This window comes from Leiobunum rupestre, chromosome 5 (assembly GCF_980474605.1).
Source record: "Leiobunum rupestre chromosome 5, qqLeiRupe1.1.hap1, whole genome shotgun sequence".
Taxonomy (NCBI): domain Eukaryota; kingdom Metazoa; phylum Arthropoda; class Arachnida; order Opiliones; family Sclerosomatidae; genus Leiobunum; species Leiobunum rupestre.
The window spans coordinates 22,507,869-22,528,118 of record NC_143388.1 but is presented as its reverse complement, the minus strand read 5'-3'; the positions used below and the strand labels follow the sequence as shown (position 1 = coordinate 22,528,118).

At 39.6% G+C, this 20,250-nt stretch overlaps 2 protein-coding genes across 3 annotated transcripts in view; one reads left to right on the top strand and one right to left on the bottom strand.

The window, feature by feature from the left end:
- The window catches only part of LOC149943831 (uncharacterized), a 181,201-nt gene extending 161,680 nt beyond the window's left edge, over positions 1-19,521 (top strand). Inside the window, exon 3 of the mRNA XM_090175817.1 lies at positions 16,289-19,521. Coding sequence (XP_090031943.1) covers positions 16,858-19,338 — 2,481 coding nt within the window. The 5' untranslated portion in view covers positions 16,289-16,857 and the 3' untranslated portion in view covers positions 19,339-19,521. The remainder of the gene's footprint in view (positions 1-16,288) is intronic.
- The window catches only part of timeout (circadian regulator timeout), a 351,606-nt gene that overhangs the window by 307,829 nt on the left and 23,527 nt on the right, over positions 1-20,250 (bottom strand). For both annotated transcript variants that reach the window (XM_090175814.1, XM_090175815.1), the window contains exon 6: positions 2,393-2,470. In XM_090175814.1, the coding sequence (XP_090031940.1) occupies positions 2,393-2,470 (78 nt within the window). The remainder of the gene's footprint in view (positions 1-2,392; positions 2,471-20,250) is intronic.

Below are 20,250 nucleotides of genomic sequence, written 5' to 3'. Positions count from 1 at the left end.
CACACCGATATTAATATTAAGATTGAATTCATGACGATATTAATTTTAAGATTAAATTCATGAAGATATTAATTTTAAGATTTAAATCACAACGGTACGGATTTGAGATTTAGTGCATAGTGATTCCCATTTTAAGATTTAATACATACCGATTCCGATTTTAAGATTTAATACATACCGATTCCGATTTTAAGATTTAAAATATAACGATTCCAATTTTAAGATTTAAAATATAACGATTCCGATTATAAGATTTAATATATAACGATTCCGATTTTAAGATTTAATATATAACGATTCCGATTTTAAGATTTAAAATATAACGATTCCGATTTTAAGATTTAAAATATAACGATTCCCATTTTAAGATTTAATATATAGCGATTCCGATTTTAAGATTTAATATATAGCGATTCCGATTTTAAGATTTAATATATACCGATTCAGATTTTAAGATTTAAAATATAACGATTCCGATTTTAAGATTTAATATATACCGATTCCCTTTTTAAGATTTAATATATACCGATTCCGATTTTAAGATTTAAAATATAACGATTCCGATTTTAAGATTTAATATATACCGATTCCGATTTTAAGATTTAAAATATAACGATTTCTTTAGATATAACAAATTGATTTCTAAACCGATTTTTACAGAAAAACCAAAACCTACGTCAACGTTCAATGTTATAAACTATCACAAGAGCGACATCTATACGCCGTCTTTGAGGAAATTGTCTTTCAAATAATCGGGCGAAATCGGTATCGCTAATGTTACTTATACAAATCGATAAAATAGTAATATCGGTGAACGATACCACTCTCATACTGGTTTGTGATTATCACAAATTGTAAATTTAACGTGATTAATTTAAACATTAGGAAATTTAAGAAAAATTATGTTAATGGTCAAATGACTGATTTTCTTTTAGATATTTTAACCATATTTTAGATCATGGGGGGGGTGACTAAAAGGGAACATAATTTCAGGTATTAGGTGTGGAACACTAACGTTTGCAGCTCTGGCCGCTCTTGGCTTTGGCTTTAGAAATGTTTGGCGCCACTGTACAGGGATGTTTAAAAAAATTAAGGGGTCTTCCATAAAGATTGCTTTGAAGGTTATGTTCCCTTCAACTTGTCTACTGACGAAAATTAAAAAACTACCTTTCAAAATTGTCAAAACAATTTAATAAATCGATGGAATTTTAACGTGCTAGCATCTAGGAGCAACAAACACACAAGGAGAACGCAGCTAGCCTTTAAACACGCTAAAGCAGTGTTATGTACAAAATTCATTGGACGAGCCTTTACGCTGAACGTTTTACGGGCAGGGGGAGAAGACAATTTCCGAATTTTTTCCCTAAAGCGTCTAACCTAGGTGGCAATTATATTTTTTTGGAAAGAGCTTTAAAGGGGAATTGTCACCACCCTAAAATTGGTTAAAAACCATTTAAATGGATAGAGGACGTTCGAAAATAGTTATCCAAAAAAATTTCATGTTAATATTTCCAGTATTTGATTTATTATTAGCAACCAAATTTAGAGTTTTATGCCCCCCGACTCGAGAATCTCAGAACCGCTTGATTGAACCTACCTTCAGCGCCCTCTCGTGAACGAAATATTATTTTCCCCGGTTTCCGTCGGAACTGTCGTCTGCTACGACATTCTCCTTGGCTTTTCAACCGAGTTATACTCGTAGATTGTAGTTTCTCGTGTTTTTAATATGCCTTACACTTTTTAAATACTTTTCCAATAACTATAAAATTTCAGGGACATAATCATTAATATATTTTCTATCATTCTGTTAAAAAACCTCGTAAATTTTGGTTTTGATGACAATTTTTCTTTAAGAAGAGTGAAAACAAATACTCAACAGGGTTGCCACAAAATTTTCAGATTCCCTGACTATTCCCTGTTTTCCCTGATCATTTCAACAGATTTTCCCTGACTGATTAAGGCCAAAATTGTTCTTTTATATTTTACTTTTATCAGAAGTTAATAAATTTAGATGAACTTATATTTCAGTAAAAAGGTTATTGCAATGTTGAAAAAATTAGCCAAACATTCAAGGAAATAAATGATAATCGTGGAATTTGTCATAGATCTAGAGTTGAGTTACCTTCAAAAAGTGCCAAGATAAAAATGAATTCCCTGACTTTTCACCAATTCTTAAAATTTCCTGACATTTCCCTGACTTTTTAGGCCCATTTTAAAATTCCCTGACTTTTCCCTGATTTCCCTGACATGTGGAAACCCTGCTCAAAACAAAACCCCATTAAAACTTTGCAAATTATTCTGTTCCAAAAATTCCAAATAGGATAAACAATAAAAGATGAAAAGTGAACAAAAATAAGCGAAGCTTGTGAATAAGTGAAGAGAAATGACTCACCATCTTCCTCGTCGCGTTCCGAGTCTTCTACTTCTTCCGGTTGTGGCTCGGGTTCCTTGGCCGGAAATTGCGGAGCTCCTGAAGAAGGAAAATAAGCTTTATTAATCTTTAATCCGAACCAAATAAGCGAGAAGAAAAACTGACTTATTTATAATGTAAGACTTAATTTCGTTCTCCCTTTAAACTGCCCTTCAAAATGACGTCCTTTAATTTTCCTCGTTTCGCGAGCTTTCTCGTTTATTATTTATCGCGCGGATCAGCCCGCCGTCACGGATAAGAACTGGCTTATGGATCAAATTTTAATGAACAGTTGGCCCGAATTTCATTGCAGTTCAAAGACCCGCAGATATTTGGGAAATTTCTTTATAGCCTTAAAACCGTACATTATTTTAGGTAGAATGTTCCAAAAGTTTTAGCAAAATCATTCCACTTGAAAAACCAATTATCTTTCCCGTAATACTCCATTCCCATAATATTCCATAAATCAGGGTTCGAATTAATAATAATAATAATAATACTTTTATTATCTAAACAACCATATATCTAAATCTTTATAGAGTAATGGCACTGTGACGTCCTAGTTCGTCACCCATGCTCTTTCCTATAGATAAAAAATTTGCGACCAAAATGGCGGCCATGGCCAAAGCTACAGATAGTGCTACTACTCTATTAGACTATTAGCCTATTACCAGTGTTTTGGTTCAGCGCGGAAATATCTATAGACTTTAACAAGTTTCATTGCCTTTTCACATGTAAAATTGTAAAATTAAATTGTTTCTTGAAACTATAATATATTTAATAAACATAATATATTTAATAAACAATAATAATTTAATTAACATAATATATTTAATAAACAATAATAATTTAATAAACTAAAATAATTTAATAAACTAAAATAATTTAATAAACAATAATAATTTAATAAACAATAATAATTTAATAAACAATAATAATTTAATAAACAATAATAATTTAATAAACATAATATATTTAATAAACAATAATAATTTAATAAACATAATATATTTAATAAACATAATATATTTAATAAACATAATATATTTAATAAACATAATATATTTAATAAACAATAATAATTTAATAAACATAATATATTTAATACTTTTAAAATAAAAAACCCAATAAAACCCATAAATACCCAATAAAAAACCCTAAAAACCCACTGGGCTGAGTCTATTTTTTTTAAAAAACCGGGTTTTTTTTAACCCTGCCATAAATTCCCGTAATATTCCCTAAATTCCCATTACCGTAATATTCACTAAATTCCCATTGCAGTAATATTCCCTAAATTCCCATTGCCGTAAAATTCACTAAATTCCCATTGCCGTAATATTCTATAAATTCCCATTGTCGTAATATTCCATAAATTTCCATTGCCGTAATATTCACTAAATTCTCATTGCCGTAATATTCCCTAAATTCAAATTGCCGTAATATTCCCTAAATTCAAATTGCCGTAATATTCACTAAATTTCCATTGCCGTAATACTCTCTTAATTCCCTTTGTCCTCATATTCACTAAATTTCCATTGCCGTAATACTCTCTTAATTCCCTTTTTCCTCATATTCACTAAATTCCCATTGCCGTAATACTCTCTTAATTCCCTTTGTCCTCATATTCACTAAATTCCCATTGCCGTAATACTCTCTTAATTCCCTTTGTCCTCATATTCACTAAATTCCCATTGCCGTAATACTCTCTTAATTCCCTTTGTCCTCATATTCACTAAATTCCCATTGCCGTAATACTCTCTTAATTCCCTTTGTCCTCATATTAACTAAATTTCCATTGCCGTAATACTCTCTTAATTCCCTTTGTCCTCATATTCACTAAATTTCCATTGCCGTAATACTCTCTTAATTCCCTTTGTCCTCATATTCACTAAATTCCCATTGCCGTAATACTCTCTTAATTCCCTTTGTCCTCATATTCACTAAATTCCCATTGCCGTAATACTCTCTTAATTCCCTTTGTCCTCATATTCACTAAATTCCCATTGCCGTAATACTCTCTTAATTCCCTTTGTCCTCATATTCACTAAATTCCCATTGCCGTAATACTCTCTTAATTCCCTTTGTCCTCATATTCACTAAATTTCCATTGCCGTAATACTCTCTTAATTCCCTTTGTCCTCATATTCACTAAATTCCCATTGCCGTAATACTCTCTTAATTCCCTTTGTCCTCATATTCACTAAATTCCCATTGCCGTAATACTCTCTTAATTCCCTTTGTCCTCATATTCACTAAATTCCCATTGCCGTAATACTCTCTTAATTCCCTTTGTCCTCATATTCACTAAATTTCCATTGCCGTAATACTCTCTTAATTCCCTTTGTCCTCATATTCACTAAATTCCCATTGCCGTAATACTCTCTTAATTCCCTTTGTCCTCATATTCACTAAATTTCCATTGCCGTAATACTCTCTTAATTCCCTTTGTCCTCATATTCACTAAATTTCCATTGCCGTAATACTCTCTTAATTCCCTTTGTCCTCATATTCACTAAATTTCCATTGCCGTAATACTCTCTTAATTCCCTTTGTCCTCATATTCACTAAATTCCCATTGCCGTAATACTCTCTTAATTCCCTTTGTCCTCATATTCACTAAATTCCCATTGCCGTAATACTCTTTTAATTCCCTTTGTCCTCATATTCACTAAATTCCCATTGCCGTAATACTCTTTTAATTCCCTTTGTCCTCATATTCACTAAATTCCCATTGCCGTAATACTCTCTTAATTCCCTTTGTCCTCATATTCACTAAATTCCCATTGCCGTAATACTCTCTTAATTCCCTTTGTCCTCATATTCACTAAATTCCCATTGCCGTAATATTCCCAAAATTTTCTATAAATTGCGCAAACTAAATTAAGAGTTGAATAGTACATTCCAATATTACCATATTACCAAATACAATTGGGAAAATGGAGGACCTTACACAGTAGATCTGAAACCTACACTCTTACATTCACGATAAACCTAGATAAGTTCTTGCTTGAACTTGTATTTAAGCGAGGATCTTAGTTAGAGGATAGCTCTTCGGTTTCCCCTTCCATAAAAAGATGTAGAGGTTAACGGTAATAGTTAGCGCAGGGAGCTGTTGGCTCGCGTGGCATGAAGGGCTTGGCACCACCCTCCTACGCATTGTAACCCGGCCACCTGAATTAAAGGCTTCAAAAGTCGCTTGATGACTTGGGCCCAAGATGGTGCTTTGGGTATAGCCTACACTCTTACGTTCTCAGTAAACCTACATAAATTCAAGCTTGAATGTATTTAAGGGAGGAGCTTGGGTAGTAGATCACACTAGCGGACCTAGAATCTACACTCTTACGTTCTCAGTAAACCTAGATAAGTTCTTGATTGAACCTATATTTAAGCGTTAGTTAATTGGCCAGTTGGGCGTCCAGTCGATGGACAAGGGCTCCAAACTGGTAAGGACCAGAACGTCGATAAGTTCGAACAACGCAAACTTTCCAAGCTAGCGACACTTCGAGCCAAGTGTCAAGTGATAGCGAATAGGATCCGTGAGAAACGAACGGAAGCATTACGCAGTGGCGCTAACGGAAGTATTATTTTCGGAAATAGAACGAAACCGAAGGAAGAGAAAAAGAACGGAGTGCGAAAAAATAGGACACGGAGGAGAAATGAAATCCAATTTTCTCCGGAAAACTCTTCCTAACGACTTCCAAACTTTTTCTTCGCTCGAATAGCGATTCAATTGACATTGTACCAACTTTTTAACTATTCTCCCTCTTTCGACTAACGGAAATTAAGCTTCTTTTATTGACGGAAATGGACATCGTAAACTACCAGTCTGAAGAAACGGACGTTGCCAAAATGCTCAGAGCCAAAAGAGCCAACTACTCCGGAATATCTGAGCGCTAAAATTAAATTGGATTCATTCTCGATCCCCAATTTTTTCCACGAACTGCATTCGGAACTTTTTGATTATTTCGCAATCAACATTTATATATACGTGATTACCATGGAACTGTTTCTATAAAATGGGCTCCAGACGACCAAAGCAAAAAAGTGGAAAAGTAAGACAAAAAGGCTGCGAAGTATGACAAAAAGCAAGACAAAAAAGCGACTAAAATACTATAAGTATGACAAAAAAGGCGACCAAGTGGGACTAAAAAGGCGACCAAGTGGGAGAATAAGGCGACCAAGTGGGAGAATAAGGCGACCAAGTGGGAGAATAAGGCGACCAAGTGGGAGAATAAGGCGACCAAGTGGGAGAATAAGGCGACCAAGTGGGAGAATAAGGCGACCAAATGGGAGAATAAGGCGACCAAATGGGAGAATAAGGCGACCAAATGGGAGAATAAGGCGACCAAGTGAGAGAATAAGGCGACCAAGTGAGAGAATAAGGCGACCAAGTGAGAGAATAAGGCGACCAAGTGAGAGAATAAGGCGACCAAGTGAGAGAATAAGGCGACCAAGTGAGAGAATAAGGCGACCAAGTGAGAGAATAAGGCGACCAAGTGGGAGAATAAGGCGACCAAGTGGGAGAATAAGGCGACCAAGTGGGAGAATAAGGCGACCAAGTGGGAGAATAAGGCGACCAAGTGGGATAATAAGGCGACCAAGTGGGATAATAAGGCGACCAAGTGGGAGAATAAGGCGACCAAGTGGAACTAAAAAGGCGACCAAGTGGAACTAAAAAGGCGACCAAGTGGAACTAAAAAGGCGACCAAGTGGAACTAAAAAGGCGACCAAGTGGAACTAAAAAGGCGACCAAGTGGAACTAAAAAGGCGACCAAGTGGAACTAAAAAGGCGACCAAGTGGAACTAAAAAGGCGACCAAGTGGAACTAAAAAGGCGACCAAGTGGAACTAAAAAGGCGACCAAGTGGAACTAAAAAGGCGACCAAGTGGAACTAAAAAGGCGACCAAGTGGGAGAATAAGGCGACCAAGTGGGAGAATAAGGCGACCAAGTGGGAGAATAAGGCGACCAAGTGGGAGAATAAGGCGACCAAGTGGGAGAATAAGGCGACCAAGTGAGAGAATAAGGCGACCAAGTGAGAGAATAAGGCGACCAAGTGGGAGAATAAGGCGACCAAGTGGGAGAATAAGGCGACCAAGTGGGAGAATAAGGCGACCAAGTGGGAGAATAAGGCGACCAAGTGGGAGAATAAGGCGACCAAGTGGGAGAATAAGGCGACCAAGTGGGAGAATAAGGCGACCAAGTGGGAGAATAAGGCGACCAAGTGGGAGAATAAGGCGACCAAGTGGGAGAATAAGGCGACCAAGTGGGAGAATAAGGCGACCAAATGGGAGAATAAGGCGACCAAATGGGAGAATAAGGCGACCAAGTGAGAGAATAAGGCGACCAAGTGAGAGAATAAGGCGACCAAGTGAGAGAATAAGGCGACCAAGTGAGAGAATAAGGCGACCAAGTGAGAGAATAAGGCGACCAAGTGAGAGAATAAGGCGACCAAGTGGGAGAATAAGGCGACCAAGTGGGAGAATAAGGCGACCAAGTGGGAGAATAAGGCGACCAAGTGGGAGAATAAGGCGACCAAGTGGGAGAATAAGGCGACCAAGTGGAACTAAAAAGGCGACCAAGTGGAACTAAAAAGGCGACCAAGTGGAACTAAAAAGGCGACCAAGTGGAACTAAAAAGGCGACCAAGTGGAACTAAAAAGGCGACCAAGTGGAACTAAAAAGGCGACCAAGTGGAACTAAAAAGGCGACCAAGTGGAACTAAAAAGGCGACCAAGTGGAACTAAAAAGGCGACCAAGTGGAACTAAAAAGGCGACCAAGTGGAACTAAAAAGGCGACCAAGTGGAACTAAAAAGGCGACCAAGTGGAACTAAAAAGGCGACCAAGTGGAACTAAAAAGGCGACCAAGTGGGAGAATAAGGCGACCAAGTGGGAGAATAAGGCGACCAAGTGGGAGAATAAGGCGACCAAGTGGGAGAATAAGGCGACCAAGTGGGAGAATAAGGCGACCAAGTGGGAGAATAAGGCGACCAAGTGAGAGAATAAGGCGACCAAGTGAGAGAATAAGGCGACCAAGTGAGAGAATAAGGCGACCAAGTGGGAGAATAAGGCGACCAAGTGGGAGAATAAGGCGACCAAGTGGGAGAATAAGGCGACCAAGTGGGAGAATAAGGCGACCAAGTGGGAGAATAAGGCGACCAAGTGGGAGAATAAGGCGACCAAGTGGGAGAATAAGGCGACCAAATGGGAGAATAAGGCGACCAAATGGGAGAATAAGGCGACCAAATGGGAGAATAAGGCGACCAAATGGGAGAATAAGGCGACCAAATGGGAGAATAAGGCGACCAAGTGAGAGAATAAGGCGACCAAGTGAGAGAATAAGGCGACCAAGTGAGAGAATAAGGCGACCAAGTGAGAGAATAAGGCGACCAAGTGAGAGAATAAGGCGACCAAGTGAGAGAATAAGGCGACCAAGTGAGAGAATAAGGCGACCAAGTGGGAGAATAAGGCGACCAAGTGGGAGAATAAGGCGACCAAGTGGGAGAATAAGGCGACCAAGTGGGAGAATAAGGCGACCAAGTGGGAGAATAAGGCGACCAAGTGGGAGAATAAGGCGACCAAGTGGAACTAAAAAGGCGACCAAGTGGAACTAAAAAGGCGACCAAGTGGAACTAAAAAGGCGACCAAGTGGAACTAAAAAGGCGACCAAGTGGAACTAAAAAGGCGACCAAGTGGAACTAAAAAGGCGACCAAGTGGAACTAAAAAGGCGACCAAGTGGAACTAAAAAGGCGACCAAGTGGAACTAAAAAGGCGACCAAGTGGAACTAAAAAGGCGACCAAGTGGAACTAAAAAGGCGACCAAGTGGGAGAATAAGGCGACCAAGTGAGAGAATAAGGCGACCAAGTGAGAGAATAAGGCGACCAAGTGAGAGAATAAGGCGACCAAGTGAGAGAATAAGGCGACCAAGTGAGAGAATAAGGCGACCAAGTGGGAGAATAAGGCGACCAAGTGGGAGAATAAGGCGACCAAGTGGGAGAATAAGGCGACCAAGTGGGAGAATAAGGCGACCAAGTGGGAGAATAAGGCGACCAAGTGGGAGAATAAGGCGACCAAGTGGGAGAATAAGGCGACCAAGTGGGACTAAAAAGACGACCAAGTGAGACTAAAAAGACGACCAAGTGAGACTAAAAAGACGACCAAGTGGAACTAAAAAGGCGGCCAAGTGGAACTAAAAAGGCGACCAAGTGGAACTAAAAAGGCGACCAAGTGGAAATAAAAAGGCGACCAAGTGGAAATAAAAAGGCGACCAAGTGGGAGAATAAGGCGACCAAGTGGGAGAATAAGGCGACCAAGTGGGAGAATAAGGCGACCAAGTGGGAGAATAAGGCGACCAAGTGGGAGAATAAGGCGACCAAGTGGGAGAATAAGGCGACCAAGTGAGAGAATAAGGCGACCAAGTGAGAGAATAAGGCGACCAAGTGAGAGAATAAGGCGACCAAGTGAGAGAATAAGGCGACCAAGTGAGAGAATAAGGCGACCAAGTGAGAGAATAAGGCGACCAAGTGAGAGAATAAGGCGACCAAGTGAGAGAATAAGGCGACCAAGTGAGAGAATAAGGCGACCAAGTGAGAGAATAAGGCGACCAAGTGAGAGAATAAGGCGACCAAGTGAGAGAATAAGGCGACCAAGTGAGAGAATAAGGCGACCAAGTGGGAGAATAAGGCGACCAAGTGGGACTAAAAAGACGACCAAGTGGGACTAAAAAGACGACCAAGTGGGACTAAAAAGACGACCAAGTGGGACTAAAAAGACGACCAAGTGGGACTAAAAAGGCGACCAAGTGGGAGAATAAGGCGACCAAGTGGGAGAATAAGGCGACCAAGTGGGAGAATAAGGCGACCAAGTGGGAGAATAAGGCGACCAAGTGGGAGAATAAGGCGACCAAGTGGGAGAATAAGGCGACCAAGTGGGAGAATAAGGCGACCAAGTGGGAGAATAAGGCGACCAAGTGGGAGAATAAGGCGACCAAGTGGGAGAATAAGGCGACCAAGTGGGAGAATAAGGCGACCAAGTGGGAGAATAAGGCGACCAAGTGGGAGAATAAGGCGACCAAGTGGGACTAAAAAGGCGACCAAGTGGGAGAATAATGCGACCAAGTGGGAGAATAATGCGACCAAGTGGGAGAATAATGCGACCAAGTGGGAGAATAATGCGACCAAGTGGGAGAATAATGCGACCAAGTGGGAGAAAAAGGCGACCAAGTGGGTGAAAAAGGCGACCAAGTGGGAGAATAAGGCGACCAAGTGGGATAATAAGGCGACCAAGTGGGATAATAAGGCGACCAAGTAGGAGAATAAGGCGATCAGGTGGGACTAAAAAGGCGACCAAGTGGGACTAAAATAAGAGAAAGTGGAACTAAAATAAGACAAAGTGGAACTAAAATAAGACAAAGTAGAACTAAAATAAGACAAAGTAGAACTAAAATAAGACAAAGTAGAACTAAAATAAGACAAAGTAGAACTAAAATAAGACAAAGTAGAAATAAAATAAGACAAAGTAGGACCATAAAACCAAGTAGAACAATAAGAAAAAAGTAGGACCATAAGACAAAGTAGGACCATAAGACAAAGTAGGACCATAATACAAAGTAGGACCATAAGACAAAGTAGGACCATAAGACAAAGTAGGACCATAAGACAAAGTAGGACCATAAGACAAAGTAGGACCATAAGACAAAGTAGGGCAATAAGACAAAGTAGGGCAATAAGACAAAGTAGGGCAATAAGACAAAGTAGGGCAATAAGACAAAGTAGGACCATAAGAAAAAGTAGGACCATAAGACAAAGTAGAACAATAAGACAAAGTAGAACAATAAGACAAAGTAGAACAATAAGACAAAGTAGGACCATAAGACAAAGTAGGACCATAAGACAAAGTAGGACCATAAGACAAAGTAGGGCAATAAGACAAAGTAGGACCATAAGACAAAGTAGGACCATAAGACAAAGTAGAACAATAAGACAAAGTAGAACAATAAGACAAAGTAGAACAATAAGACAAAGTAGAACAATAAGACAAAGTAGGACCATAAGACAAAGTAGGACCATAAGACAAAGTAGGACCATAAGACAAAGTAGGACCATAAGACAAAGTAGGACCATAAGACAAAGTAGGACCATAAGACAAAGTAGGACCATAAGACAAAGTAGGACCATAAGACAAAGTAGGACCATAAGACAAAGTAGGGCAATAAGACAAAGTAGGGCAATAAGACAAAGTAGGACAATAAGACAAAGTAGGGTAAAAAGGCTGCAGAAATATAGCGATCCTATAACTTTCAAAACAACACACAATCAACGAAACAAGCTAATATCGGTAACTGACTGAAGACCCAAAATTATAAGGGATCTCCATTCAAAGTTCGGGTGGAGTCATAAGGTCTACAGCAAATATATCAGACGAAATTCCTTTTGTAGTCATTCTATAGTATAGACGAGACGGGATTTCGAAAGCAGACTAGCGTATAAATTCAGTAATGACTTTTAAATGATATGGGTGTCTCTTTCTGCGAATGGGAGAATCACACGGCGGCGAGAGGGCGTGTGTCTGAATGGAATGGACCAGAGAGAGATAATATTTTGAATATATCGCGTTACATTGTCCCCGAGCAGACGACGCATTAGGGCGGCTCTCCATCTCCTCAGTCATCCACGCCGCCACGCTAACCCCATATTGTTACCAAAGAAGAAGTGAAAGGTAAAGGCTGCGCGCGTTTAAGCCGCTTTGAAGTTTAACGATCGAGAGGAAAAACGAAACCGGTCGATATGGGAGGAAAATGCGACTCAGTTACGTAATAGGGGGATCTTGTCGTTTTCCGTTTCCGGTTTAAGGATTAAGTTGCTACCGCCGCGAACCGGAGACTAAGAGACCAAGTATACTATATAGGCTCTTTCCTCCCCTAATTATATTTCCTTATTATTCCTAGCCGAGTACCGAACTGGGATATAGAAAATATAGTGGAAGAATAGCAACCCACCTGGGGGGTACTTTAGGCCTGTTCACTTCCGGTAACGTTATGACTTAAGCCTGGTCCATTAAGTATATAAATTAACCGGAAGTAAGCTAGCTTATGAGATACATTTTGTCAAAGCTCTAGTTGCCATTCCTCATCTGTACTTTCTATGACGAGGAGCAGTTGAATTTTGACAGGGGCGTCACTCTAGATTAGATTAGATTAGATTAGGTACTCTAATTACCTTGAAAGAAAAGATACTTTTAGGTAAATTCTAAGGACCTTAATAAAAATAGACTTAGATATTCCAGGGAACTTAAAGGAAAATAAAGATTTAGATATTTTAGTGACATTGAAGGAAAATAGGGACTTTTACAAGGTTGCCACAACATTTTCAGTTTAAAATTCCCTGTTTTCCCTGACCATTTTAAGAGATTTTCCCTGACCATTTTAAGAGATTTTCCCTGACCATTTTAAGAGATTTTCCATGACTTTTTAGGGTAAAAATATTTATTTTACATTTCACTTTTATCAGAAAATAAATGGACTTATATTTCAGTAAGATTTTTATTGTTGAAAATATTACCAAAACTTTCAAAGAAATAAATGATAATAAAATAATTTGTCATAGATCTAGATTAAAATAACTTGTAAAAAGTGTCAAGAGAAAATCTAATTCCCTGACATTTTCCTGACTTTTTAGGACCTTTTTTTAATTCCCTGACTTTTCCTTGTTTTCCCTGACGTGTGGCAACCCTGTTTCAAATATTCTAGGGACTTTGAAAGGAAAATAGACTTAGTTATTCCAGCGTCCTTGAAGGAAAATAGTTTTAGTTATTCTATGGACCTCAATCAATACGTCTTGACAAACAAAGTGAATTCCGTTTTACTTTGAAAAATTTCCGGCGGCAAAAAATGGAAACCAACTTTAGCCAAAATAATTACAAGCGTGATGGGCTAGCTGCACTTCGGAAAAAGCCTTTTTTTTGTTTCAAAGGGCGTCGCGTGAAAAAAACGAATTACTCTTCAGAGCCCTCCCGGTTATTTTTTAACGTGTTTCCCTCAGACATAAATGAATATTACCCCATTACCAACAGCGCCACCATCCGGCGGAAATTAAAATAAAGCACCCTTACTGGACATAAGACTATTTTTCTTTATCACCGCATTAAATAAAATTATAAACAATGTCTTTTATACAACTCCAAAAAGTTTCACAGGGTATTTTCATTAACATTATTAATGGCTTGCGGGGGGAACGAAAAATTGTTCAATCAGAAGTATATGAATATACCTCTGATCAGTTACCTTCTGAGCCCTGAAACAAGCAGGTTTGTTCTTGGGAAATTTATGAATAATTATGTAAACTAAAATTATTAATTTAAATTAATCTGAATTTAGTTTATTTTTTAATTAAAATGAAATTTAATTTGCAGTGTTAGAGAAATTACTTGAGTACTTTTTCATAAATATTCAAGTATAATAGGTGATTTAAATAATTAAAAAAATAATGTATTTATCAGGAATCCATACGTCTACTTGGAATGCTTATCGCGGCAGATTTTCGTCTTGATGTGGCTCACGGTTTTTTTGACGTCACTATGTTAACTTAACAAACAACCACGTGAGAGGGGAGCGCGCGCAGAGTAGATTTTTTCTCTCGTAGGCGGGGCCAAAGCCGTCAGTGATCGTACCATACGTGATACGCCAGGATAAGCATTACAAGTAGAGGTATGGATTCCTGATTAAATTTTATGACGATTAATTTAAACCTAACATTGCATTACAGCTCAACGCAAATTATTTATGAATCAATTCGTCTAGACAAAGAGGCATACCATGTTTAAATATAAATTAGAATTAATTTCAAAAATCCGATTTAATGCAAATAAATCAAAATCACATTTGAGACACACGATTTAAATTTGTATATACACTTCTTGTCTTATAAATGTTTAACTAATTTGACTGTTAAAGTCTAGAGTTGAATCTAATTAATTGGCATATTTACTTATCTCAAATGTTGAGATTGCAGACCTATTTAATAAGTTGACACTTTAGTGAAGCGAGGGGAATTGGGTACAATCGATAGCGCCTATACATCCACGCAACAGCCACGTGAGAAGTCTTTGACGAAGACAACGATTAAGCCTTGGCTCGTCATTTGCACGAAAAGAACAGAAGTTGTACCCCGACCAAGCGCAATTTGCATAATTAGGAATCAGCCCGGTTTGCTGGTGTAGTTCCAACAAACGGAGCAGACTCGCTTTGTAAACTCGGCTAAAAGGCAAGGCCACTAATTTGCATCGACATTTTCACGGACGCGTAAGAGACTTTTACGAATTTCTCAAAGTTTAAAGACAATATATAGATAAAGCGATTTACATTCTGACTTAAAGATTATATTAGAAGTTTCGTCGTCTGGAAGAGAAGGATTATTTTATTGCTTTTGAATTGTTCGTCTAATTTTGCATTTTTGCATACGCTTACGAAAACTAATTAAATATGGAAAACTAAGTTGTTCATTTAGTTTTTAGATTACAAATGAAATATTTAACGTCCATATTAACAGTCGTAAAAGATTTACTAGGACGTTGATATTTAACTGCATTTTTATACCCAAAGAATCTGGATAATGTTCTCGATATTTTACGATACTTAATACCCTTAAAAACATAACCCTGATCTCGATATTTCACATTTTAATACCCTTAAACTCTTAACCCTGATTTTGATATTTTAACACCATCAAAACTTAACCCAGAAAATAGAAATTAAAACCTCAAATAATAAATTAAAATACTGTTTTCAATTAAAGTAAATTTAATTCATTTGCTTCTAACTGTGCGCTTCTGATTCTACAAAATTGAAATTACGCCCTTCTGATTTCACAAAATTGAAACTACGCCTTTCTGATTTTACAAAATTGAAACTACACCCTTCTGATTTTACAAAATTTAAACTAAGCCCTTCGGATTTACCAAATTGAAACTACGCCCTTCTGATTTTACAAAACTTAAACTACGCCCGTCTAATTTTACAAAACCTAAACTACGCCCTTCTAATTTTACAAAACTTAAACTACGCCCGTCTAATTTTACAAAACCTAAACTACGCCCTTCTAATTTTACAAAATTGAAACTAAGCCCTTCGGATTTACCAAATTGAAACTACGCCCTTCTAATTTTAAAAAACTTAAACTACGCCCTTCAAATTTTACAAAACTTAAACTACGCCCTTCAAATTTTACAAAACTTAAACTACGCCCTTTAAATTTTACAAAGCTTAAACTACGCCTTTCTGATTTTACAAAATTGAAACTACGCCCTTCTGATTTTACAAAATTGAAACTACGCCCTTCTGATTTTACAAAATTGAAACTACCCCCTTCTGATTTTACAAAATTGAAACTACACCCTTCTGATTTTACAAAATTGAAACTACGCCCTTCTGATTTTACAAAATTGAAACTACGCCCTTCTGATTTTACAAAATTGAAACTACGCCCTTCTGATTTTACAAAACTGAAACTACGCCCTTCTGATTTTACAAAATTGAAACTACGCCCTTCTGATTTTACAAAACTGAAACTAAGCCCTTCTGAAATTAACATTATTTTACAGTGACCAAATTCAAATCACATAGCTCAGTGCCAAATTTTAAGTCACATTATTCCACAGTCACAAAATTTCCCAATTTCCTGTTTCTCCACACAAATCATTCAAACACCTCCCATGAAAGCAAACAAATACCGTAAGCGTGTAAACTAACCCCTTCTCCAGATGGCAGCTAAAATCCCATCTATAGTATGAAAGAGTAGAAGGATTAAAGTGGGGCGGACGACGGGGGGAATGAACGGTGACGAAATCTAATTCCTCCTTTATTTAATAATCTTTTCTTTGCAGGTTTTCGGAAGATAAGACCAGGCCAGTCGGAAATCTACTTTGAAGGGGCCCAAAAAAGATTCCGAGAAGAAGAGCAAACCAGTAAAGCCGCGAAAAAAGCAAAAGTTCAGCCGACGTCTTCGGAAAGCTCCCAAGAAAACTTCGTCACCCGAAAAGTAGTCGTCGTTGCAGCGCCTTCTAGCGAGTAAAAAGGTTGGACTGAAATCCACTTCCACGGGGCTCCGCAGCCGCGCCTTTAAGCCGCATTCTTCTTTCTGGGTTGCGGCATTTCGCGGCCCATCCGCAAATCCTCGGGAAAGCCGACCAAGTAGAAAACCAAATCTAGGACACTCAGCGGCCGAAACCACCAAAAACCGGCAAACCTTTCACTTTCTTTGGGAGGTTTGCAATTAACGCGGCCAAGATTATCGACCGATTAATTTCCAAACACGGACGTTAGATGGAGCCGAATACGGAACCTCGGGGCGTCGTCAACGATAGCGGATCTTCGAGCGGACCAAAAAGGAGTTTGAAGCCATTCGAGATGATTAAGAGTCATTGACGCCGATAATTAGTGGCTTAAGCGAGCCATGATTTCGGTACGGGCGACTCGCGCCGGCTGGCTTTTGTTCTTGACCAATCTCTACGTCAGTTACGGTCACGTCAACGACAGTTGTCCGAGCGCTTGCTTCTGCGACGACGTGGGCGAATACGTCAGTTGCGTCGGCGACGGATTGTGGAAGATTCCTTCCGATCTGCCCAAATCCGCGGTGCGTCTGGAACTGCGCAATTTCGTCCTCCCGACCTTGACCATCACCGACCTGAACGGACTGACCGAGTTGAAAGAGTTGAAAGTGCAACAGGCGCAAATCACGTCGGTGGACGGCGGGGCCTTGGCCAATCTCGTCAAGTTGGTGAGGCTCGATCTCAGCCAGAACTATCTCGAGAACGTCACGTACGAAGTGTTCGACGGCTTACGGAACTTGCGGTACATGGACCTGAGCGCCAATTACTTGGCCAACATCGACGCGGCCTTCCGCGGACTGTTCAACGTGGAACAACTTAACTTGCGCGCCAACCAGTTGACCCAATTAAATGGGGAGACGTTCGAAGGGTTGCGCAAAGTGCAGTACCTTAATTTGGACTATAACTTAATTTCCGCCATCGAGGTCGGAGCGTTTCAGTACTTGACGAACTTGGCGCATTTGATTTTAAGTAACAATCCGCTGAAGACGCTCTCGCGGTTGGATTTCTTCGGGAACCGTCTTCAGTACATTGACATCTCGAACGCGGGCCTCGAGCGAGTGCCTCAGAGCTTGACTCGCTTCGTTCGGGACCTTCGCCTGGCCAAAAATAACCTCACGCGAATTTCCGCCGGTGACTTCGAGAGTTACCCTTACTTGGGTCTCTTGGTTCTCGACGACAATAACATCGACGAGATCGAAAACGACGCCTTGGGACGGCAGGAGTGTCTGCTGAGACTGTGGCTCAACGGCAACCGCTTGACCAAAGTGCCCGTTAACTTACCAGCCAGTCTTCACGCCATTTACTTGGAAGAGAACCTCATCGAGAACCTGCACCCGTACAGCTTCAAAGGCCTAACCCACCTGCAACAACTTTTCCTCCAACGAAACAAAATCGTCAACCTATCCAGTTGCGCTTTCTGCGACTTGGTCAATTTAGTTAGTCTGGATTTACAGGCCAATCAAATCGAGAGCATCGGCGAAAGCGCTTTCGCCAACCTGACCAAACTCGAAATGCTGGACTTGTCCCAGAACAACCTGAAGCAGTTGGGAGCCAAGTGCTTCGCCGGACTAGACGGGCTGAAAATCCTTCAAATGTCCCGAGTTCCGACCGTCGTGGAATTCGGCGAACACCTCTTCGATCAGTTGAAGAACCTGCAGAAGTTGGAAATGTACGACAGCGTGCATCTAACGCAACAGGTGGTCGGGTCCGCCAGAGTGCTGCACGGATTGAGACATCTCCAAGAACTCAATCTGATGCACAATAAGCTCACCAACATCCGGTCGGATTTCCCTTCGTTCTTCCCGTTGATGAAGGTCATCAAACTGAGCGGGAACTCTTGGCATTGCGGCAGCAACATCACCTGGTTGGCCAACTGGATCAAAATGTCCAACGTCCAGTTCTATCGAAGTTACGGAATCAGGTGTAACACTCCCGCTAGAATGTACTCCAAGCCGATCATGCTGCTGAGAGAGGAAGACTTCACCGAAGCGACCAACGCCGACTCGGAGCCATCCACGACCGAGAAACAGGAAGTACTCAACGTCACCACCAACCAGAGCGAATTCGAGAATTTAAATCAATTCGCGTCATCTAGATACTTGGACACTCGCAACTTAACCTTGGATGACTCCCCGGCCATGGTTATATTGACGGAAAGGTACTCGAGCGTCGAAGGAACGCTACCCTCAACCACGGAAACGACGGAGACGCCTCCGTCGGTACCATTCTCCAAAGTAACCAATCAACCGCCAATCCCCACAAGTACGTCGCGGACGGATATAATAGTCACGCCAATTTACAGACTGGTAACCCCGCCGGTGACCCTTCTAAGTAATCGACCGCCGAAGGTCGAGTCAAGGTCAACCACGAGCGCGCCGACCAGTCAGACGCCCCAAAACATTCGCAACCGAAACACGTCTCAGGTACAACGACTTTATATAAGTTCTCTGGGTTCGCCGCCGGCGGGTAGCGACCACCAATGGAGCCAAGTGACGGCCATCACCGTGTCCACGTCCTTGGCCGGCGCGTGTCTGGTCATCATGACCTTGACGGTCATCGTCTTCACGGTGTATCGGTGCCGGAGACGGTGCGCCAACGCGGCCAAAATGTGCTCGGTGCGCCGGAGCAGCAGCATTTCGTACCATCCGCAAAGAGACGAAGTGTCCATCATGACCGTGTCGGAAGGCACTGTCGGGTGGAAGACTAGCACCCACCACGGCTTGGGCAACAAACTGTACTACGCCCTGGAGAACGTGGACATCGCTAGCGAGCCGTCAGCGGCTCAGAGTCACAACAAAGACACTTTGAGCGCCAAATCATTTTGAAACCGAACTACGTGTGACGCCTTACACGGATAATGTGATGAGACATTTCTTATTCATGGATACATTTAATGCCAAAAAAGACGTTTTTTTTAAGAGAAACTAATTACTTATAAAAACGCGAAGGGAAAAAAAAACATGTTTTAAGAAAACAAATGTATAACGAGGGTTTCATATTTTGATATAATAATAAGTGTGGAATATTTTCAGTTGAATGTAAATATTGGAAATGGTCTTATTCTTTTCGCACTAAACGACAAAGTGAAATTTCAATCAAATTTTACACCTCCAACTTACGATATTCAAACGTATAAAAATTGTCGATTTCAAAATTACAAAACTGTAGTCTTCGAAATTAGCAAAACTATTGCATTCTAAATTACCAAAACTACTGCATTCGAAATTACAAAAACTATTGCATTCGAAATTACAAAAACTATTGCATTCGAAATTACAAAAACTGTAGTCTTCGAAATTACAAAAAACTGTAGTCTTCGAAATTACAAAAAACTGTAGTCTTCGAAATTACAAAAAACTGTAGTCTTCGAAATTACAAAAAACTGTAGTCTTCGAAATTACAAAAAACTATTGCATTCGAAATTACAAAAAACTATTGCATTCGAAATTACAAAAAACTGTAGTCTTCGAAATTACAAAAAGTTATTGCATTCGAAATTACAAAAAACTATTGCATTCGAAATTACAAAAAAACTATTGCATTCGAAATTACAAAAAACTATTGCATTCGAAATTACAAAAAACTGCAGTCTTCGAAATTACAAAAAACTGCAGTCTTCGAAATTACAAAAAACTGCAGTCTTCGAAATTACAAAAAACTGCAGTCTAAGTCTTCGAAATTACAAAAAACTGCAGTCTTCGAAATTTAAAATTTAAGTTTTCAAAATTTAAAATTTT